Source organism: Coregonus lavaretus, assembly GCF_964263955.1.
Source record: "Coregonus lavaretus genome assembly, chromosome: 5".
In the NCBI taxonomy this organism is placed as follows: Eukaryota; Metazoa; Chordata; class Actinopteri; order Salmoniformes; family Salmonidae; genus Coregonus; species Coregonus lavaretus.
The window spans coordinates 1,391,121-1,416,040 of record NC_139992.1 but is presented as its reverse complement, the minus strand read 5'-3'; the positions used below and the strand labels follow the sequence as shown (position 1 = coordinate 1,416,040).

Sequence of the window (24,920 nt, the reverse complement as noted above, 5' to 3'; positions counted from 1 at the left end):
CATCAAGGCAAAGGGTGGGTACTTTGAAGAATCTCAAATATAAAATATATTTTGATTTGTTTAACACTTTTTGGGTTACTACATGATTCCATATGTGTTATTTCATAGTTTTGATGTCTTCACTATTATTCTACAATGTAGAAAATAGTAAAAATAAAGAAAAACCCTCGAATGAGTAGGTGTGTCCAAACTTTTGACTGGTACTGTATATATGCACACACACACACACACACATACACACACACACAGTGCCTTCAGAAAGTATTCATACCCCTTGACTTATTCCACATTTTGTTGTTACAGCGTGAATTCAAAATTGATTAAATAGGTACTTTTTGTCAGCCATCTACACACAATACCCCATAATGACAAAGTGAAAACATGTTAGAAATTTTAGCTAATTTATTGAAAATGAAATACAGAAATATCTCATTTACATAAGAATTCACACCCCTGAGTCAATACATGTTAGAATCACCTTTTGCAGCGATTACATCTGTGAGTTTTTCTGGATAAGTCTCTAAGAGCTTTGCACACCTGGATTGTACAATATTTGCACATTTATTCTTCTTAAAATTCTTAAAGATCTGTCAAGTTGATTGTTGATCATTGCTAGACAGCCTATTTTGAAGTCTTGCCGTAGATTTTCAAACCGATTTAAGTCAAAACTGTAACTAGTTCACTTAGTAACATTCAATGTCATCTTGGTAAGCAACTTGTGTTTTAGGTTATTGTCCTGCGGATGTTGCCTGAGCTTCGCTCTATTCTGTTTCTTTTTATCCTAAAAACTCCCTAGTCCTTGCCGATGACAAGCATCCCCATAACATGATGCAGCCACCGCCATGCTTGAAAATATGAAGAGTGGTACTCAGTGATGTGTTGTGTTGGATTTGCCCCAAACATAACGCTTTGTATTCAGGACATAAAGTTAATTTCTTTACCACATGTTTTGCAGTTTTACTTTAGTGCCTTATTGCAAACAGGATGCATGTTTTGGAATATTTTTTTATTCTGTACAGACTTCCTTCTTTTCACTCTGTCATTTAGGTTAGTATTGTGGAGTAACTACAATGTTGTTGATCCAGCCTCAGTTTTCTCCTATCACAGCCATTAAACTGTAACTGTTTTAAAGTCACCATTGGCCTCGTGGTGAAATCCCTGAGCAGTTTCCTTCCTCTCCAGCAACTGAGTTAGGAAGGGCGCCTGTGTCTTTGTAGTGACTGGGTGATATTCAATGTTTTTACCCATCTACCAATAGGTGCCCTTCTTTGAGAAGCATTGAAAAACCTCCCTGGTCTTTGTGGTTGAATCTGTGTTTGAAATTCACTGCTTGACTAAGGGACCTTACAGATAATTGTATGTGTGGGGTACAGAGATGAGATAGTCATCCAGAAATCATGCTAAACACTATTATTGCACACAGAGTGAGTCCATGCAACTTATTATGTGACTTGTTAAGCACATTTTTGCTCCTGAACTTATTTAGGCTTGCCTTAACAAAGTGTTGAATACTTATTGACTAAAGACATTTCAGCTTTTCATTTGAATTAATTTGTAAAAATCTGTGAAAACATAATTCCACTTTGACATTATGGGGTATTGTGTCTAGGCCAGTGACACAAAATCTCAATTTAATCTATTTAAATTAATCCTGTAACACAACAAAATGTGGAAAAAGGGGTGTGAATACTTTCTGAAAGCACTGTGTGTGGGTATGTATGTATGTACATATATACAGTGAGGGGAAAAAAGTATTTGATCCCCTGCTGATTTTGTACGTTTGCCCACTGACAAAGACATGATCAGTCTATAGGGTATCTAGAGGTCAGACGTTTCTTGTAGTTGGCCACCAGGTTTGTACACATCTCAGGAGGGATTTTGTCCCGCTCCTCTTTGCAGATCTTCTCCAAGTCATTAAGGTTTCGAGGCTGACGTTTGGCAACTCGAACCTTCAGCTCCCTCCACAGATTTTCTATGGGATTAAGGTCTGGAGACTGGCTAGGCCACTCCAGGACCGTAATGTGCTTCTTCTTGAGCCACTCCTTTGTTGCCTTGGCTGTGTGTTTTGGGTCATTGTCATGCTGGAATACCCATCCACGACCCATTTTCAATGCCCTGGCTGAGGGAAGGAGGTTCTCACCCAAGATTTGACGGTACATGGCCCCGTCCATCGTCCCTTTCATGCGGTGAAGTTGTCCTGTCCCCTTAGCAGAAAAACACCCCCAAAGCATAATGTTTCCACCTCCATGTTTGACGGTGGGGATGGTGTTCTTGGGGTCATAGGCAGCATTCCTCCTCCTCCAAACACGGCGAGTTGAGTTGATGCCAAAGAGCTCCATTTTGCTCTCATCTGACCACAACACTTTCACCCAGTTCTCCTCTAAATCATTCAGATGTTCATTGGCAAACTTCAGACGGGCATGTATATATGCTTTCTTGAGCAGGGGGACCTTGCGGGCGCTGCAGGATTTCAGTCCTTCACAGTGTAGTGTGTTACCAATTGTTTTCTTGGTGACTATGGTCCCAGCTGCCTTGAGATCATTGACAATATCCTCCCGTGTAGTTCTGGGCTGATTCCTCACCGTTCTCATGATCATTGCAACTCCACGAGGTGAGATCTTGCATGGAGCCCCAGGCCGAGGGAGAATGACAGATATTTTGTGTTTCTTCCATTTGCGAATAATCGCACCAACTGTTGTCACCTTCTCACCAAGCTGCTTGGCGATGGTCTTGTAGCCCATTCCAGCCTTGTGTAGGTCTACAATCTTGTCCCTGACATCCTTGGAGAGCTCTTTGGTCTTGGCCATGGTGGAGAGTTTGGAATCTGATTGATTGATTGCTTCTGTGGAGAGGTGTCTTTTTATAAAGGTAACAAACTGAGATTAGGAGCACTCCCTTTAAGAGTGTGCTCCTATTCTCAGCTCGTTACCTGTATAAAAGACACCTGGGAGACAGAACTCTTTCTGATTGCGAGGAGGTCAAATACTTATTTCCCTCATTAAAATGCAAATCAATTTATAACATTTTTTACATGCATTTTTCTGGATTTTTGTTGTTGTTATTCTGTCTCTCACAGTTCAAATAAACCTACCATTACAATTATAGACTGATAATTTCTTTGTCAGTGGGCAAACGTACAAAATCAGCAGGGGATCAAATACTTTTTTCCCTCACTGTACGTACATACATACATACATACATACATACATACATACATACATACATACACTACCAGTCAAAGGTTTGGACACACCTACTCATTCAAGGGTTTTTCGTTATTTTTATTATTTTCTACATTGTAGAATAATAGTGAAGACATCAAAACTATGAAATAACACATATGGAATCATGTAGTAACCAAAAAAGTGTTAAACAAATCAAAGTATATTTTATATTTGAGGTTCTTCAAATAGCCACCCTTTGCCTTGATGACAGCTTTGCACACTCTTGGAATTCTCTCAACCAACTTCATGAGTAATGCTTTTCCAACAGTCTTGAAGGAGTTTCCACATATGATGAGCACTTATTGGCTTCTTTTCCTTCACTCTGCGGTCCAACTCATCCCAAACCATCTCAATTGGGTTGTGGTCGGCTGATTGTGGAGGCCATGTCATCTGATGCAGCACTCCATCACTCTCCTTAATCAAAGTCAAATAGCCCTTACACAGTCTGGAGGTGTGTTGGGTCATTGTCCTGTTGAAAAACAAATGATAGTCCCACTAAGCCCAAACCAGATGGGACGGCGTATCGCTGCAGAATGCTGTGGTAGCCATGCTGGTTAAGTGTGCCTTGAATTCTAAATATATCACAGACAGTGTCACCAGCAAAGCACCCCCACACCATCACACCACCTCCTCCATGCTTCACGGTGGCAATCACACATAATCAATCACATTTTATTTGCCACATGCGCCGAATACAACAGGTGTAGACCTTTACAGTGAAATGTTTACTTATAAGCCCTTAACCAACAATGCAGTTTTAAGAAAAATAAGTGTTAGGTCATCCGTTCTCCTACTCTGCGTCTCACAAAGACAAGGCGGTTGGAACCAAAAATCTCAAATTTGGACTCATCAGACCAAAGGACAAATTTCCACCAGTCTAATGTCCATTGCTCATGTTTCTTGGCCCAAGCAAGTTTCTTTTTATTTTTGGTGTCCTTTAGTAGTGGTTTCTCTGCAGCAATTCAACCATGAAGGCCTGATTCACGCAGTCTCCTCAACACAGTTGATGTTGAGATGTCTGTTACTTGAACTCTGTGAAGCATTTATTTTGGCTGCAATCTGAGGTGCCGTTAACTCTAATGAACTTATCCTCTGCAGCAGAGGTAACTCTGGGTCTTCCATTCCTGTGGCGGTCCTCATGAGAGCCAGTTTCATCATAGCGCTTGTTGGTTTTTGCAACGGCACTTGAAGAAACTTTCAAAGTTCTTGAAATTGTCCATATTGACTGACCTTCATGTCTTAAAGTAATGATGGACTGTCATTTCTCTTTGCTTATTTGAGCTGTTCTTGCCTTAATATGGACTTGGTCTTTTACCAAATAGGGCTATCTTCTTATACCACCCCTACCTTGTCACAACACAACTGATTGGCTCAAACACATTAAGAAAGAAATACATTCCACAAATGAACTTTTAAGAAGGCACACCTGTTAATTGAAACGCAACCTCATGAAGCTGGTTGAGAGAATGCCAAGAGTGTGCAAAGCTGTCATCAAGGCAAAGGGTGGCTACTTTGAATAATCTCAAATATGAAATATATTTTGATTTGTTTAACACTTTTTTGGTTACTACATGATTCCACCTGTGTTATTTCATAGTTTTAATGTCTTCACTATTATTCTACAATGTAGAAAATAGTAAAAAATAAAGAAAAACCCTTGAATGTGTGGGGGTCCGAACATTTGACTGGTACTGTGTGTGTGTATGTATATATGTATATATATATTTATATATATTTATATTTTACAGCCTGGGGGTGCATGTATCAGGGATGACATCAGCTGTGGTGTCCCTGAGGGGTCCATTCTTGGTCCTATTTTGTTCTCCCTTTACATGCTGAACATCTGTAGCTGTAGTCGTTCTGAACCAATGACTCTGTTGATGTGGATGTTTGTTGTTGTTCCAGAGGCTCTAAACCAGGGTGGAGACAGTGTAGACCTGGATTCCCTGATGGCAGACCTGTCTTCCATAGAGCAGGAGCTGAGCACCGTCGGCAAGCCCAACGCCAAGCTCCGCCAGAAACCCACCGCCGGGCGCAGCAGCAGTTCCAAGGGGCACGGTGGAGCTGGGGGCAGCGGAGGAGGCACCTCCAGCAGCGGGGGCAGTACCTCCTCCAGTACCCGGGCCTCGCCAGCTTCCACTGTGGCAGCTCGCCACGGGCGACCCATGGATTCTAACCTGTCCCTGGATGATATCACGGCCCAGCTGGAGCAGGCTTCTCTCAGTATGGACGAGGCTGCCAGACAGAGCCGCTCCCTGGCTAGTGCCTCCTCCTCCACGACCTCCTGCTCCACCGTGCGGAGGACCGCCTCCCACCATCACACCCACCGCCGGACGGGCTCGGTCGGGACGGTCAGCGAACACGAGGTCCGCTCCATCTCCCACTCCTCCCGGTCGTCGGTGAACTCTGCGTCGGCCAGCAGCATGGATTCTCTGGATAGGCCCTTGGAGCAGGACGGGGTCACGCCCACACAACAGGGGCCCAGTCAGGGCCCCCCGGGCAATACCGAGGTAGGCTGCACACACCCCGAATCTCATCCATACACACTAATACAAGTACAGGTTAACCTCACTGCTTTTCTATCTAGCGATACAGAGGATCAACTGACCACATACGGCTTGAAGGACCATGAGAGAAATAATCCTACTTTAACTATACTAGTGGTATAGGGTTAGGATGTAGGTGTAGGGTTGTTTTTGGATGAGGTAGCTTGACTTAAACTTAAAACGGCTGTTAGATGAACTCAGTAATCATTCTACCCCCCCCAATAAAATAAAAAAAATAACATTGTAAAGTGGTTATCCCACTGGCTATAAGGTGAATGCACCTATTTGTAAGTCGCTCTGGATAAGAGTGTCTGCTAAATGACGTAAATGTAAATGTGATTAGTAATTGACCTGTCTTATATGAGCTCGCTTGCGCTGAAGTGGGAGGGGAGGCTATATCTGAGGTGTGTCCTTAAAAACGTACCAAAGTACCAATTTCCCACAACGCTGGAGGGGATGTTGAAGACCAACCAAAAGCTGGTCTTAGCGGTAACGCTGGTTGGTTATGGCGTGGATTTTGACAGCAGAAGCGCATCCTATCCAGCCGTGACGCACAGTCGCCCTCTGGTTTCTTCATGGGTCGCCCTCTGGTTTCTTCATGGGTCGCCCTCTGGTTTCTTCATGGGTCGCCCTCTGGTGGCTTCATGGGTCGCCCTCTGGTGGCTTCATGGGTCGCCCTCTGGTGGCTTCATGGGTCGCCCTCTGGTGGCTTCATGGGTCGCCCTCTGGTGGCTTCACAGGTCGCCCTCTGGTGGCCTCAAGGGTCGCCCTCTGGTGGCCTCATGGGTCGCCCTCTGGTGGCTTCATGGGTCGCCCTCTGGTGGCTTCATGGGTCGCCCTCTGGTGGCCTCAAGGGTCGCCCTCTGGTGGCTTCATGGGTCGCCCTCTGGTGGCTTCATGGGTCGCCCTCTGGTGGCTTCATGGGTCGCCCTCTGGTGGCTTCATGGGTCGCCCTCTGGTGGCTTCATGGGTCGCCCTCTGGTGGCTTCATGGGTCGCCCTCTGGTGGCTTCATGGGTCGCCCTCTGGTGGCTTCATGGGTCGCCCTCTGGTGGCTTCATGGGTCGCCCTCTGGTGGCCTCAAGGGTCGCCCTCTGGTGGCTTCATGGGTCGCCCTCTGGTGGCTTCATGGGTCGCCCTCTGGTGGCTTCATGGGTCGCCCTCTGGTGGCTTCATGGGTCGCCCTCTGGTGGCTTCATGGGTCGCCCTCTGGTGGCTTCACGGGTCGCCCTCTGGTGGCTTCACGGGTCGCCCTCTGGTGGCTTCATGGGTCGCCCTCTGGTGGCCTCAAGGGTGGAATGTTATTCATATTTTTCATAACTAATAAAAGTTTCTTTTTTTTTAAAGCTGAAAATCCGATGTTTCTATGTCAAATGGTTTTGTCAGATTTCAGTCTTTTGTGATATATATATATATAAAGTGTAATAATTGGATACAAACACAAAATGGACATTACATTACAACTCTGTCTGACATGATACAGGGGTATTTTCTAAGGCCAGAACCATGTGTGTGTGTGAAGTGTATTTGTTTAAGACTACCAAGGAACACTTGGCATTCAGCGGTGACCCTGATTTAGGCCACCGCAGTAAAATGTTAAACAGCAAGCATGGGTAATGTGCGTTATTGTGCCATGCCAGAGAGGAAGAGGTGAACCAAGCGGGTTTACTCCGCCCAAAATCTCTCCAAGAAAATAAAACCATGAAGTGAGCGATTTTGTATGGAGGTCAATAAGAATGGCGAATGTAATTGCTAATTTGCTACGTGGCTTATTTGATCTAATAGAAGTTTCGTAATGGTTAGATTGTTACGAATGCACGGATATACAGTACCATTCAAAAGTTTGGACACACTTAATCATTCCAGGGTTTATCTTTATTTATACTGTTTTATACATTGTAGAATAATAGTGAAGACATCAAAACTATGAAATAACACATATGGAATCATGTAGTAACCAAAAAAGTGTTAAACAAATCCAAATATATTTTGTATTTGAGATTCTTCAAATAGCCACCCTTTGCCTTGATGACAGCTTTGCACACTCTTGGCGTTCTCTCAACCAGTTTCATGCGGGAGTCACCTAAAATTGCAAAGAAAAAGCCATATCTCAGACTGGCCAATAAAAATAAAAGATTAAGATGGGCAGTCTGAGATATGGCTTTTTCTTTGCAACTCTGCCTAGAAGGTCAGCATCCCGGAGTCGCCTCTTCACTGTTGACGTTGAGACTAGTGTTTTGCGGGTACTATTTAATGAAGATGCCAGTTGAGGACCTGTGAGGCATCTGTTTCTTAAACTAAACCCTCTAATGTATTTGTCCTCTTGCTCAGTTGTGCACCGGGGCCTCCCACTCCTCTTTCTATACTGGTTAGAGCCAGTTTGCGCTGTTCTGTGAAGGGAGTAGTACACAGCGTTGTACGAGATCTTCAGTTTCTTGGCAGTTTCTCGCATGGAATAGCCTTCATTTCTCAGAACAAGAATAGACTGATGAGTTTCAGAATAAAGTTATTTGTTTCTGGCCATTCTGAGCCTGTAATCGAACCCACAATTGCTGATGCTCCAGATACTCAACTAGTCTCAAGGCCAGTTTTACTGCTTCTTTAATCAGCACAACAGTTTTCAGCTGTGCTAACATAATTGCAAAAGGGTTTTCTAATGATCAATTAGCCTTTTTAAAATGATAAACTTGGATTAGCAAACACAACGTGCCATTGGAACACAGGACTGATGGTTGCTGATGATGGGCCTCTGTACGCCTATGTAGATATTCCATAAAAAATCTGCCATTTCCAGTTACAATAGCCATTTACAACATTAACAATGTCTACACTGTATTTCTGATCAATTTGATGTTATTTTAATGGACAAAAAAATTGATTTTCTTTTGAAAACAAGGACATTTCTAAGTGACCCCAAACTTTTGAACGGTAGTGTATATCAAAAAGTAACACAATAAAATAACAATAACAAGGCTATATACAGGGGGTACCGGTACCGAGTCAATGTGTGGGAGTACAGGTTAGTGGAGGTAATTTGTAAAGTGACTATGCATAGATAATAAATAGCGAGTAGCAGCAGTGTAAAAACAAAGGTGGGGGGGTGTCAATGTAAATAGTCCGGGTGGCCATTTGATTAATTGTTCAGCAGTCTTATGGCTTGGGGGTAGAAGCTGTTAAGGAGCCTTTTGCCATTCCAGCCGGTGATACAACCGGTCAGGATGCTCTCGATGGTGCAGCTGTAGAACCTTTTGAGGATCATGGGACCCATGCCAAATCTTTTCAGTCTCCTGAGGGGGAAAAGGTGTTGTCATGCCCTCATCACAACTGTCTTGGTGTGTTTGGACCATGATAGTTCGTTGTTGATGTGTACACCAAGGAGCTTGAAACTCTCGACCCACTTCACTTCAGCCCCGTCGATGTTAATGGGTGCCTGTTCGGCCCTCCTTTTCCTGTAGTCCACGATCATCTCCTTTGTCTTGATCCACACTGCCAGGTCTCTGACCTCCTCCCTATAGGCTGTCTCGTCGGTGATCAGGCCTACCACTGTTGTGTCGTCTGCAAACTTAATGATGGTGTTGGAGTCGTGCTTGGCCATGCAATCGTGGGTGAACAGGAAGTACAGGAGGGGACTAAGCACGCACCCCTGAGGGGCCCCAGTGTTGAGGATCAGCATGGCAGATGTTGTTACCTACCCTTACCACCTGGGGGCGGCCAGTCAGGAAGTCCAGGATCCAGTTGCAGAGGGAGGTGTTTAATCCCAGGGTCCTTAGCTTAGTGATGAGCTTTGAGGGCACTATGGTGTTGAACGCTGAGCTGTAGTCAATGAACAGCATTCTCACATAGGTTTTCCTTTTGTCCAGGTGGGAAAGGGCAGTGTGTGGATCTGTTGAGGCGGAATGCAAATTGGATTGGGTCTAGGGTTTCTGGCATGATGGTGTTGATGTTTCCGTGATACACTACATGACCAAAAGTGTGTGGAAACCTGCTCGTCGGACATCTCATTCCAAAATCATGGACATTAATATGGAGTTGGTCCCCCCTTTGCTGCTATAACAGCCTCCACTCTTCTGGGAAGGCTTTCCACTAGATGTTGGAACATTGCTGCGGGGATTTGCTTCCATTCAGCCAAATGAACACATACATTTGTATATAAAATGTAGTTTGCAAGCCCTGCCACATCCGACAAGCATCAGGGCCGGTGTAGTAGGATTCAATCTTAGTCCTGTATTGACGCTTTGCCTGTTTGATGGTTCGTCGTAGAGCTTAGCAGGATTTTCTTGTAAGCGTCCGGGTTAGTGTCCCGCTCCTTGAAAGCGGCTGCGCTAGCCTTTAGCTCAGTGTGGATGTTGTCTGCAATTCATGGCTTCTGGTTGGGATATGTACGTACCGTCACTGTGGGGACGACATCGTTGATGCACCTATTAATGAAGCCGGTGAGATAATACCAGAGGCTAAGGTTCATGCCAGAGACGGAAGAGGAAATTAGACTGTTCTTTTCTGGTTCAATGAACTAAGACAAATAGACCAGACCCAGCTGCATTGGTGTCCACGGGAGACGCACCCAGTTAACACTAGAACCGCCTGGCCTTTCAGCCTGTGGGTAAGTACCCGCTAGGTAACGCTGCCGGGCCTTTCAGCCTGTGGGTAAGTACCCGCTAGGTAACGCTGCCGGGCCTTTCAGCCTGTGGGTAAGTACCCGCTAGGTAACGCTGCCGGGCCTTTCAGCCTGTGGGTAAGTACCCGCTAGGTAACGCTGCCTGGCCTTTCAGCCTGTGGGTAAGTACCCGCTAGGTAACGCTGCCGGGCCTTTCAGCCTGTGGGTAAGTACCCGCTAGGTAACGCTGCCGGGCCTTTCAGCCTGTGGGTAAGTACCCGCTAGGTAACGCTGCCGGGCGTCTCTTTTTAGTATATGCATCAGATGCATATCAACCCACAAGGTGCAGCCAACATACGCACCAACGCTTGATAAATAGTGCATCAACTATTGTAAAGGATTCATTGCATGAAGAAATATAACATCAATTAGTTATTTGTTTAGATAGTCAAGGATATGTTTTGTAAAAATTCTACAAAGTCCTGGTGAAAAACATAAGCATTAAGCTAGTTTGACACTTCCAGCCAATGACCCATCAACATTCTGACAGTCAAATAAATACATTTCATATATGCTATCGGAAGAATAATCATTTGTTTAAAGGTCAACATTAAAATACTAAAAAAACGATTATTTCAAAGAACATAACAGCCTTTCCATTAGTTTTTTACTCTAGGTTTCAGGTTAAAGTCCATTATAATTTAGTTTTGGCAGGTCTAAAGAAACATTATGGAAGTAAGAACATGTATTTAAAATAAAATAATAGGCTATTTTAAGTGTATTATGTTCCTAGTCTCAGTAGCCAGAGCAATGGGTCAGCGAGTGGTCATGTGCTGAATGCATGGACAACACAGATATTCTTGTAACATTTGGAAATAGAGCTGCACCTCTTGAATGTTGAGGTTTTCTGACAAAGGTGAGCGTCATGGAAACTGCATCATTTGATCTTTCCGATGCTATATAGGAAAACGAAACATTTTACCTGCAATGTGAATTTGATAAAAGCTCCTTTCCATGCATCTTTCAATTACAAGATGCTCCCATCTCTTCATGTACGTTCTGACAACTGATAATGTCCGATTGTACTAATTGACTATTGTCAATTTAATCTTGTCTTTAGGCTGTCTTATTATGTGTGAAATTAGTTTGGGTGTAGTTCAGGTGTAGTTTGGATGGGCCGGCTGACTGGCATCAGTTTGTTGCCCCTTGCTCATCAACTTGGATAGAGTCAGTGAAATGTTTGGCATTACCCTAAAGGCCTACTGCAACACCTAGCATGTTTTAGTGTCACGTTCGTTCATAGACGCGTCAGACCAAGGCGCAGCGTGATATGCATACATGTTTATTTAAACTTAATAAACACTCAACAAAACAAAACGTGAAGTCCAAGGTAGACACAGACAACATACCTCTCACGGAAAATGATCCCACAACCCACTAGTGCCAATAGGCTGCCTAAGTATGGGCCCCAATCAGAGACAACGAGCGACAGCTGCCTCTGATTGGGAACCACACCGGCCAACATAGATCTAGAATACTAGATCCTATAACATAGAACAAACAAAACAAGGAATATACACACCCTGACTCAACATATAAGCGTCCCCTGAGTCAGGGCGTGACAATGTCAGAGAGTAAGCATGGAGAACCAATCCCCAAAAGAAAACAAGACTCCTCGACTGACACAGGCGATTTATGCTTTTCATAACCTGGAACTGTAAATGTAGAAACTGACTTGCGTGACATTTAGTTGCAATAAATGTGATTAGTAACAGAGGTATAGTTAATAAAACAGTCCCGTAACAGATAATTTTTACGAAGGTAAAACGTGAAAACGAATGGTATCAACCTGCAGGGTGTGCGGTCAAATTATTAATTTATTGGTGTTATAAATTCAAAACATCCTTTTCACCCTCCTTATCATTCAGTTAGGCCTAATTTAACATTTGATTGTGAAGTAATGTGCACAATTATCGCCCATTCATCCATTTGTCATTCATTCAGTGGGCCGGCGTCGTTTGATTAACTTTGCTCATCAACTCGGAGTCAAGAATATGTTTATATCAATATATCAACCCGCTCACGGTCAAATTATTTGTTGTAAACATGAGCGCCAACACTGATCAATAGGCATAACAAACTCATCATTACACTATTTTCTTTCTAAATTAAATCATCCTCTTCACCCTCCTTATCATTCAGTTGGGCCTAATTTCAATTCCATTGTGAAGCAACGTGCACAATTATCGGCCATTTGTCATTCATTCAGTGAGGAGAGAGAGACTCTATAGTGCCTGGCTGGGTACCAACGTTTTACAGTGCATTGTCTTGGCCGGTTAAGTTGGGAATTGGGGTGGGGGAAAAAACAGGTCATAAGGGGCTCTAAATATAATAATCTGTTTGAGATTTTAAATTCTGACAAATGAGCAAAATGTAAAATACAAACATTTTGGAAAAGTCAGGGAAGGAGCAGGATGTTAGTTTTTTGGGGGGCTGATTTTTATTTTATTTACAAAATGAAACGTCAGTGGTCGTTGGCCTATGGCAGTTCTAGGGTTAAGTAGGCCGGGACTGACCATTTTTTTTACTACTACTACTACTACTACTACTACTACTACTACTACTACATACTGTGTACTAATAGTACTAATACTACATACTGTGTACTAATAGTACTACATACTGAATGTACTGTTTAGTAAAAAAAAAATTATGCAGTAAGCGATTCCCGCTATTCATTCATTTTGGTGCAGCGTCCCCTCAGCTGATTATCAGCTGTTGACCAACTTTTAATTATTACCTCATTGTAAATGAAAGTGATATGGAATGCAGCATAGACCATTTTAAATATCATTATAAAACAAAGCGCTTTGTATCTGTTTCTTTGGTTAAGGACATGCTCTGGTAGTTTGGTTAAGGACATGCTCTGGTCCTTTGGTTAAGGACATGCTCTGGTCCTTTGGTTAAGGACATGCTCTGGTCCTTTGGTTAAGGACATGCTCTGGTCCTTTGGTTAAGGACATGCTCTGGTCCTTTGGTTAAGGACATGCTCTGGTCCTTTGGTTAAGGACATGCTCTGGTAGTTTGGTTAAGGACATGCTCTGGTCCTTTGGTTAAGGACATGCTCTGGTAGTTTGGTTAAGGACATGCTCTGGTATTTGGTTAAGGACATGCTCTGGTCCTTTGGTTAAGGACATGCTCTGGTATTTGGTTAAGGACATGCTCTGGTATTTGGTTAAGGACATGCTCTGGTATTTGGTTAAGGACATGCTCTGGTATTTGGTTAAGGACATGCTCTGGTCCTTTGGTTAAGGACATGCTCTGGTCCTTTGGTTAAGGACATGCTCTGGTATTTGGTTAAGGACATGCTCTGGTACTTTGGTTAAGGACATGCTCTGGTCCTTTGGTTAAGGACATGCTCTGGTAGTTTGGTTAAGGACATGCTCTGGTATTTGGTTAAGGACATGCTCTGGTATTTGGTTAAGGACATGCTCTGGTATTTGGTTAAGGACATGCTCTGGTACTTTGGTCTGTATGTGTCAATGTGTAGTTTTTATACATGCGTCATCTATGACCAGAATTACTGTCTTACCTCAATTAGCCACTAAATCCCTAGTTAGAATGGGACTGTTTTCTGGAAGCTGTGCCACACCGTTTCTCCAACCCCCTAGCAATTCAAGTTCTACCCAATGAGCTTCAGCCCTTCACTTTTGAGCGATCGCTAGCAAGAGGCCTGCCTATCAAGACGAACAGCCACCGATGGAAACGGAAACTGGAGCCTGCCTCAAGCCTCATCACGGTCTCGGTAGCCTACTCTCTGTAAAGACACGTTATTAAGGGAACTTACTAGCCTACCTTCTGCTCCTGCTGAGTTAGGCTCCGTTTAACGTTAGCTTCATACTTCATCCTTCTAGCTGGAAAAGTAATACTAAGCCAGAGCCCTTCAATGTTTCTGCAATAGAAGTCTCTGTCGGCAGCTAGCTATCTGACTGACTGACATATCTATAAGCAACTATTTACCAGTTGTGCACTCATTTTCTGAGATAATTGTTGTTTATTTGGGAGATGTCTGTAGACACGGTAGGAGTCGCAGGACTTTTTTTTGTTTAATTTTTTCCGGCATCTCGCAAACACACTGTCAGCGGCGTCTCTAGTTGCCTACTTGAGCCGTCTCTGAGCTGGAGTAGTTTGTTTCACATCTCAGGCCTTTCGGCCTGTGCCGAGAGAGGGCGGAGTTAGCCGTTTGAGAGAGTGGTGAATATGCTGCTAAAAAGGCCAATCAGGACGCTGGAGAACATAACAACAAACCACTGGTCAGGATTCCACTCATTCGCAAAGAGGCAGGCGCTTTTAGAACTGTCAGATCAATAATATACGCTTTCTGAGCTTTGATCAGTGATGGGTGCAATATTTAGATGTTGACCCATAATTGATTTTCTTTATTGTGTACAAAATCTAATACACTGAACAAAAATATAAACGCAACATTTAAAGTGTTGGTCCCATGTTTCATGAGCTGAAATAAAAGATCCCAGAAATTTTCCATACGCACAAAAAGCTTATTTCTCTCAAATCTTGTGCACAAATTTGTTTACATCCCTGATAGTGAGCATTTCTCCTTTGTCGAGATAATCCATCCACCTGACAGGTGTGGCATATCAAGAAGATGATTAAACAGCATGATAATTACACAGGTGCACCTTGTGCTGGGGACAATAAAAGACAACTCTAAAATGTGCAGTTGTGTCACACAACACAATGCCACAGGTGTCTCAAGTTGAGGGAGCGTGCAATATGGTATGCTGGCTGCAGGAATTTCAACCAGAGCTGTTGCCAGATAATTTAATGTTCATTTCTATACCATAAGCCGCCTCAAACGTTGTTTTAGAGAATTTGGCAGTACGTCCAACCGGCCTCACAACCGCAGACCACGTGTAACCATGCCAACCCAGGACATCCATTTTTCTTCACCTGCGTGATCGTCTAAGACCAGCCACCCGGACAGGTGATGAAACTGTGGCTTTGCACAACCGAAGAATATCTGCAGAAACTGTCAGAAACCGTCTCAGGGAAGCTCATCTGCGTCTTCATCATTCTCACCAGGGTCTTGATACTCAGCCTAGTATTTTTTATTTCAGGAGAAGTGTGATGCGTAAAGGACTGTTCTTTTTGCGATCACTCGTTACTGTAGCCTATGCTATTTAATAAACTATCAATCCACAGTGTACTAGGAAGATAATATTTTGTGCCCCCAGCCGAATTGGAGTTGATGACAACGCAAAGACCGTCGATAACCTCCAGAGACAAACGCGTGCAGTACTAAATCCATGGAACGCCCTGATTGGCCAGTGAATGGCCAAGCCTTCGTCACACTTACAATGTATTTTATTCATCAAAACTCAGCCCTTTCGCGCCACCGCCAGCTACTGCGCTCATAATTCACGCATTGAAAATAGCAAAAATATTTGACACATCCCCGGATTACCATTTTTAGTTCGGTTTGTTAAAATAGAGCCCTAGGTCTCTTGCTGTATGACAAAATATTGAGTTAGGTTAACAACTGCAGACTGTTATTTTATTCCACTACCGTGTTAAAATTAAATGATTCTGATCTACTTCTCATTTTGCTTCTTGATCACACCTGATTTTTCTATGCTTCCACAACTGATATCAAATGCACAATTTATTCATTGCTAATCACTGATTTCACTAATGCTCCTTGCCTCTTCTCTCTTCTCTCTTCTCTCTCTGTTCTGCACCAAGCACTCCTATCTGGACAGGGAAACCTCCATGATTCTGAAAAATATAGCCGGAAAACCCTCTCACTTGCTGACCAAGGTGATTCCTCCTCCTTTGCTTGTCTCTTCGTCCTGCATGCAATCAAGCTCTTCTCTCATTGGATGGCTTTTTAACCACACCCTCCATGCAACAATGAACCCCTCCCTCTCGTGATGTCATACCCTCTGGTTGTTATTAGATGGTTTTTATTTCCTATAGGTTAAGATAGTTCTATACGGTAGTATTTCCTATAGGTTAAGATAGTTCTATACAGTAGTATGTCCTATAAGTTCCCAAACGTTTTCCTCCGGGGCCCCCTTCCAGCATTGGGGAACATCCCACAACAGAGTAGTATTATACGGTATATCTAGACCAGAGTAGTATTATACGGTATATCTAGACCAGAGTAGTATTATACGGTATATCTAGACCAGAGTAGTATTATACGGTATATCTAGACCAGAGTAGTATTATACGGTATATCTAGACCAGAGTAGTATTATACGGTATATCTAGACCAGAGTAGTATTATACGGTATATCTAGACCAGAGTAGTATTATACGGTATATCTAGACCAGAGTAGTATTATACGGTATATCTAGACCAGAGTAGTATTATACGGTATATCTAGACCAGAGTAGTATTATACGGTATATCTAGACCAGAGTAGTATTATACGGTATATCTAGACCAGAGTAGTATTATACGGTATATCTAGACCAGAGTAGTATTATACGGTATATCTAGACCAGAGTAGTATTATACGGTAATGATGACTTACACAGACCATGAGAGGGAGGCATGTCAGTCGTTTTCCCCAGGCATCCTCCACAGACCATGAGAGGGAGGCATGTCAGTCGTTTTCCCCCAGGCATCCTCCACAGACCATGAGAGGGAGGCATGTCAGTCGTTTTCCCCCAGGCATCCTCCACAGACCATGAGAGGGAGGCATGTCAGTCGTTTTCCCCAGGCATCCTCCTGCAAGTTGTCATCCCTCAAACTCCCCTCCCTCCTTCCCTCCCCCTGCCCTGTGTCCTCAAACTCCCCTCCCTTCTTCCCTCCCCCTGCCCTGTATCATCAAACTCCCTTCCCTCCCCCTGCCCTGTATCATCAAACTCCCCACCCTCCTTCCCTCCCCCTGCCCTGTATCATCAAACTCCATTCCCTTCCCTGTATCCTCAAACTACCTTCCCTCCCCTCAAAATCCCTTCCCTCCCCCTTCCCTCCCCCTTCCCTGTATCCTCAAACTCCCTTCCCTCCCCTCAAAATCCCTTCCCTCCCCCTTCCCTCCCCCTTCCCTGTATCCTCAAACTACCTTCCCTCCCCTCAAAATCCCTTCCCTCCTCCTTCCCTCCCCCTTCCCTGTGTCCTCAAACTCCCCTCCCTCCTTCCATCCCCCTGCCCTCCACCTCCTGATGGCTACCCTCCACCTCCTGATGGCTACCCCTCCACCTCCTGATGGCTACCCTCCACCTCCTGATGGCTACCCCTCCACCTCCTGATGGCTACCCCTCCACCTCCTGATGGCTACCCCTCCACCTCCTAATGGCTACCCCTCCACCTCCTGATGGCTACCCTCCACCTCCTGATGGCTACCCCTCCACCTCCTGATGGCTACCCCTCCACCTCCTGATGGCTACCCCTCCACCTCCTGATGGCTACCCCTCCACCTCCTGATGGCTACCCCTCCACCTCCTGATGGCTACCCCTCCACCTCCTGATGGCTACCCTCCACCTCCTGATGGCTACACTCCACCTCCTGATGGCTACCCTCCTCCTCCTGATGGCTACCCTCCTCCTCCTGATGGCTACCCCTCCACCTCCTGATGGCTACCCCTCCACCTCCTGATGGCTACCCCTCCACCTCCTGATGGCTACCCCTCCACCTCCTGATGGCTACCCCTCCACCTCCTGATGGCTACCCCTGCAGTCTATGTACCTTTCTCACATTCCACAGGGATGAGACTAAGGTCAACTGCAGTTCCATGCACTAAATGGAAAGTATTTCTCTAAAGGCATGGAAATGCACACCATGTGTCTGAACTGGACTGATCCAGCCACCCAAACCAAGTCAACATGTGCCTGTCTGGACTTAACCTGAAGTCCAACCTGTTGATTTACGCGCAGCTTGTTTAAACTGTACCGATGAAGGCAATAAAGCAGGGGTTGGGGGTTGATTTAATGTCATCCAGCTCTAGTAGTGGTTCAGCAGGTGGTAATGCAGACAGTGTGTATGTGGTCGTCAACAGTAGTGGTTCAGCAGGTGGTAATGCAGACAGTGTGTCTGTGGTCGTCAACAGTAGTGGTTCAGCAGGTGGTAATGCAGACAGTGTGTCTGTGGTCATCAACAGTAGTGGTTCAGCAGGTGGTAATGCAGACAGTGTGTCTGTGGTCGTCAACAGTAGTGGTTCAGCAGGTGGTAATGCAGACAGTGTGTCTGTGGTCGTCAACAGTAGTGGTTCAGCAGGTGGTAATGCAGACAGTGTGTCTGTGGTCGTCAACAGTAGTGGTTCAGCAGGTGGTAATGCAGACAGTGTGTATGTGGTCGTCAACAGTAGTGGTTCAGCAGGTGGTAATGCAGACAGTGTGTCTGTGGTCGTCAACAGTAGTGGTTCAGCAGGTGGTAATGCAGACAGTGTGTCTGTGGTCGTCAACATGGAAATTCACCAACAACAACAACAACAACAACACACACTATCCCTCTGAGAGTTAAACCAATTGGACTAATAGGACTATAGTGTTATAACAGTAATCCTTCTACCCCCCCCCCCCCCCCCCACACACACACTAAAAAATACATTTAAAAAAAAGGGTGGTTGTCCCACTGGCTATCCTAAGTTGAATGCACCAATTTGTATGTGGCTCTGGATAAGAGCGTCTGCTAAATGACTTAAATGTAAAATGTAAATGTAGGGTCACAGGTAACGTGTTACAGGCAAGGTGTCAGAACAGAAGCCTAGCCTGGCGCCAGATCTGTCTCCTGCCGTATGGTCGTTGTCATGCCAAACAGTCTGGCCCCACCGCTATCTCCAATGTGATCATTCTATTATATTTCTGTATTATTATTATTATTATTATAGTAGACTATTGTCGAAGTTAACGTGTACGGGGTCAAGGGTCAAAGGCCTCAGGCGAAGAGAAGTAAGCCTGTCTGATATGGACAAAATATAATATTGCAATATTTTTACTGATATAACAGACGTAGTTCAACATATACAGTGCCATCAGAAAGTTTTCATACCCCTTGACTTTTTCAGCATTTTGTTGTGTTAAAAACTGGGATTAAAATGGGTTTTCTGTCTACGGTCTACACAAAATACTCTGATGTCAAAGTGGAAGAAAATTTGTAATATTTTTAAATAGAATTATGAAAGATATAACACTATCTTCATGAGGAACAGTATCAGTCAAAAGTCTGGACACACCTCCTCATTCAAGGGTTTTTCTTTATTTTTTACTATTTTCTACATTGTAGAATAATAGTGAAGACATCAAAACTATGAAATAACACATATGGAACCATGTAGTAACAAAAAAAGTGTTAAACAAATCAAAATATATTTTATATTTGAGATTCTTCAAATAGCCACCCTTTGCCTTGATGACAGCTTTGCACACTCTTGGCATTCTCTCAACCAGCTTCACCTGGAATGCTTTTCCAACAGTCTTGAAGGAGTTCCCACATATGCTGAGAACTTGTTGGCTGCTTTTCCTTCACTCTGCGGTCCAACTCATCCCAAACCATCTCAATTGGGTTGATGTCGGGTGATTGTGGAGGCCAGGTCATCTGATGCAGCACTCCATCACTCTCCTTCCTGTTGAAAAACAAATGATAGTCCCACTAAGCCCAAAACAGATGGGATGGCGTGTCGATGCAGAATGCTGTGGTAGCCATGCTGGTTAAGTGTGCCTTGAATTCTAAATGAATCACAGACAGTGTCACCAGCAAAGCACCCCCACACCATCACACCTCCTCCTCCATGCTTCACGGTGGGAACCACACATGCAGAGATAATCCGTTCACCTACTCTGCGTCTCACAAAGACACGGCGGTTAGAACCAAAAATCTCAAATTTGGACTCATCAGACCAGATTTCCACCGGTCTAATGTCCATTGCTCGTGTTTCTTGGCCCAAGCAAGTCTCTTCTTCTTATTGGTGTCCTTTAGTAGTGGTTTCTTTGCAGCAATTCGACCAAGAAGGCCTGATTCACGCAGTCTCCTCTGAACAGTTGATGTTGAGATGTGTCTGTTACTTGAACTCTGTGAAGCATTTATTTGGGCTGCAATTTCTGAGGTTCAGTTAACTCTAATGAACTTATCCTTATGAGAGCCAGTTTCATCATAGCGCTTGATGTTTTTGAGCTACATCCCTGCCGGCCATTCCCTCCCCTACCCTGGACAACGCTGGGCCAATTGTGCGCCGCCCCATGGGGTCTCCCGGTCGCGGCCGGCTACGACAGAGCCTGGATTCAAACCAGGATCTCTAGTGGCACAGCTAGCACTGCGATGCAGTGCCTTAGACCACTGCGCCACTCGGGAGAGCAGAGAGTCAATCAGATCTTTTAAAATCCAGTTTCAACTGTTCAGAGCTGCCCTTCAAAATGTCATTAGGACCAACATGGACAATGATAGAATCCATGTCCTGGCGTAGTACATTCGGGAGCAAGTTAGTTAATGTCATTTACTCGAGCTCCAGGATAGGACATTACCATGGAGATGACCAAAACCATCCCTGCAGGATGGGAGAACCTTCCAGAAGGACAACCATCTCTGCAGCACTCCACCAATCAGGCCTTTATGGTAGAATGGCCAGACGGAAGCCACTCCTCAGTAAAAGGCACATGACAGTCCGCTTGGAGTTTGGCAAAAGGCAACTAAAGGACTCTCAGACCATGAGAAACAAGATTATCTGGTCTGATGAAACCAAGATTGAACTCTTTGGCCTGAATGCCAAGCGTCACATCTGGAGGAAACCTGGCACCATACCTACGGTGAAACATGGTGGTGGCAGCATCATGCTGTGGGGATGTTTTTTCAGCGGCAGGGACTGGGAGACTAGTCAGGATCGAGGGAAAGATGAACGGAGCAAAGTACAGAGAGATCCTTGATGAAAACCTGCTCCAGAGCGCTCAGGACCTCAAATTGGGGCGAAGGTTCACCTTCCAACAGGACAACGACCCTAAGCACACAGCCAAGACAACGCAGGAGTGGCTTCGGGACAAGTCTATGAATGTCCTTGAGTGGCCCAGCCAGAGCCCGGACTTGACCCCAATCGAACATCTCTGGAGAGACCTGAACATAGCTGTGCAGCGATGCTCCCCATCCAACCTGACAGAACTTGAGAGGATCTTCAGAGAAGAATGGGAGAAACTCCCCAAATACAGGTGTGCCAAGCTTTTAGCGTCATACCCAAGAAGACTCAAGGCTGTAATCACTGCCAAAGGTGCTTCAACAAAGTACTGAGTAAAGGGTTTGAATACTTATGTAAATGTAATATTTCATTTTTTATAGATTTGCAAAAATGTCTAAACCTGTTTTTGCTTTGTCATTATGGGGTATTGTGTGTAGATTGATGAGAGGGGGGGGGAAACAATTTAATCAATTTTAGAATAAGGCTGTAACGTAACAAAATGTGGAAAATGTCAAGGGGTCTGAATACTTTCCGAATGCACTGTAAATACACTTGGGAATATACATTGGCCCTTACCAGGGACATGCTATTTCACCATCAATCACAAAACGCACCCACTGTTTGACAGTGCAAACTCCAACCAGGAAATTAACTGATACCCCTCTTTAATTAGCGAGGAAACCAAGGTAAACGTATAGATTTCCTCTAATTAACCTTCACCTTTTAATAGTCAAACATTAAGAAAATAATATATATATAAGTATTAACTGTTGATCATTAACTACATGTTTACAAAGAGTAACATTTACCAGGCGACGAACAACAAAAGGTTTTCAAACCAACTGGCTGGCGAGCTGGAAATCAGCTGTCATCACTAAACCCCACAATATTAATCAACTATCAAAAGGACATCTCTTACCCCACGTACAGGGGGTATAGAAAGTCACCACCCCCTTTCAAAATGTTCACCTTTTGTTGCCTCACAGCCTGAAATGAAAACACATCAAATCAGCTTTATTTACACACAGTTTCCAAGTTGGAAAAAAAAACCCCTCTGAAAATGTATTACAATTTAAAACCGTAAAATACTCTTCCCTCCCCCGCTAACAGAACCGTCTCGCTCCAAGGTTGTTGTTGTTTTGTTCTTTCTATTGATTTGTTTTATATGAATAATTCACATCTCTTGAGAAGCCCAGTAGCTCAGGGTTTATGAGTGGCAGTTCATGGATCCGGAGAAGGATACAGCACATGACCAGACATTCATTTACATTTTAGTCATTTAGCAGACTCTTATCCAGAGCGACTTACAGGAGCTATTAGGGTTAAGTGCCTTGCTCAAGGGCACATCGGCAGATTCTTCACCTAGTCGGCTCGGGGGTTAGAACCAGCGACCTTTCGGTTACTGGCACAACGCTCTTAACCACTGAGCCACCTGCCGCCCCACCTTGATGCTGTTGTTGTGTATCTTGCCTGAGAGCTCAACCATGTCAGTGATGCGTCGCTGACCAACAGTAGCCTGCAGACTCAGTTCAGCCATATTAATATGCTGTGTTCCTCTTCTCCGCTGGATCAGTACAACACATTAAACACGCTACAGCAACCCAGGAGTGGGGGGATAAAGGACAACTTCAAAAGGAGGTCATTTTTTATTCAGCCAGAATAGCAAAAATAAGGGTTTGGTCTCTGTAGAATCAACACAATGTAGGTCAAATATGATTATACAGTAATAGGGTTGGAGAATCGTCTACGGTATCATGAAATCATGAGGCGCAGTCGTCTGACAGACTGACACCATTTAAGGTTGTGACGGTCCCTCGTCACGGCAGTGTGTCTGATGTGATAGATTGGTAGATAAATCTCATGGAATCTCCTCTCATATAAAGCTCTTCCCCCCCTACTCTCTACCCATCCTTCCCCTACTCTATACCCATCCTTCCTACTCTCCAGCCGCAAGTAGCCTCCCTACTCTCTACCCAGTCCGTAGAGAGTACCTGCAGGACACAGTAGCGCAATACATGCCAGGAACAAGTACGCGCACTACCTGAAGGACCAGTCGCTACTCTCCACCCTCCCTTGCCCCTACTCTCCACCAGCCTTCCCTACTCCTCCAGGCACGTAGCGCATCCTGCGGCCATAACTAGAGCTACTGAGGACAAGTAGAGCATCCTGAAGCATCCTTCCCCTACTCTCTACCCATCCTTCCCCTACTCTCTACCCATCCTTCCCCTACTCTCTACCCATCCTTCCACTACTCTCTACCCATCCTTCCCCTACTCTCTACCCATCCTTCCCCTACTCTCTACCCATCCTTCCCCTACTCTCGACCCATCCTTCCCCTACTCTCCACCCACCTCCTTCCCCTACTCTCCACCCATCTCCTTCCCTACTCTCCTGACCCATCCTCGCCATCCCCTACTCCTCTACCTCCTCCCTACTGCCGGAACGATCAGAGCACTCCCAGCCACACATCCTCCCTTCCCCTACTCTCCACCCATCCTTCCCCTACTCTCTACCGCACAGTACGCCCGCGGTACTGACCGGACCAGTCCTTCCCCTACTCTCCACCCATCCTTCCCCTACTCTCCACCCATCCTTCCCTCTCCAGCCCATCTTCCCCTACTCTCCACCATCCTTCCTACTCTCACACCCATCCCTCCCCTACTCGTCCAGTCCCATCCTTCCCCTACTCTCCACCCATCCTTCCCCTACTCTCTCCCATCCTTCCCCTACTCTCACCATCCTTCCCCTACTCTCCACCCATCCTTCCCCTACTCTCCACCCATCCTTCCCCTACTCTCCACCCATCCTTCCCCTACTCTCGCACCATCCTGCCACCTATCCCTATCCTCACCCATCCCTACCCCTACTCTCCACCCATCCTTCCCCTACTCTCCACCCATCCTCCCTCCCCTACTCTCCACCCATCTTTCCCTCTACTCTCCACCCATCCTTCCCTACTCCCTACTCTCCACCCAATCCTTCCCCTTCTCTCTACCCTCTCCTACTCTCCACCCATCCTTCCCTACTCTCACCCATCCTTCCTCTACTCTCCACCCATCCTCCCCTCCCCATCTCCCTCCACCCATCCCTCCCCTACTCTCCACCCATCCTTCCCCTACTCTCCACCCATCCCTCCCCTACTCTCCACCCATCCTTCCCCTACTCTCCACCCATCCTCTCTCCTTCCCCTACTCTCCACCCATCCTCCCTCCCCTACTCCTCCACCCATCCTTCCCTACTCTCCACCCATCCTTCCCCTACTCTCCACCCATCCTTCCCTACTCTCCACCCATCCCTCCCTACTCTCCACCCATCCTTCCCCTACTCTCCACCCATCCTTCCCCTACTCTCCACCCATCCTTCCCCTACTCTCCACCCATCCTTCCCCTACTCTCCACCCATCCCTCCCCTACTCTCCACCCATCCTTCCCTACTCTCACTCCCTCCCTTCCCCTACTCTCCACCCATCCTTCCCCTACTCTCCACCCATCTTTCCTCTACTCTCCACCCATCCTCCCCTCCCCTACTCTCCACCCATCTTTCCTCTACTCTCCACCCATCCTCCCCTCCCCTACTCTCTACCCATCCTTCCCCTACTCTCTACCCATCCTCCCTCCCCTACTCTCTACCCATCCTTCCCCTACTC

The 24,920-nt window shown here is 45.3% G+C and overlaps 1 protein-coding gene across 1 annotated transcript in view; it reads left to right on the top strand.

Annotated features, from left to right (window-relative positions):
- Positions 1–18,323: 18,323 nt before the first annotated feature.
- The window catches only part of LOC311128779 (transmembrane protein 237A-like), a gene marked incomplete at both ends in the record, with an annotated part of 9,586 nt that continues 2,989 nt past the window's right edge, over positions 18,324–24,920 (top strand). The window contains one exon of the mRNA XM_084161021.1: positions 18,324–18,765. Within this exon, the coding sequence (XP_084017147.1) occupies positions 18,324–18,765 (442 nt within the window). The remainder of the gene's footprint in view (positions 18,766–24,920) is intronic.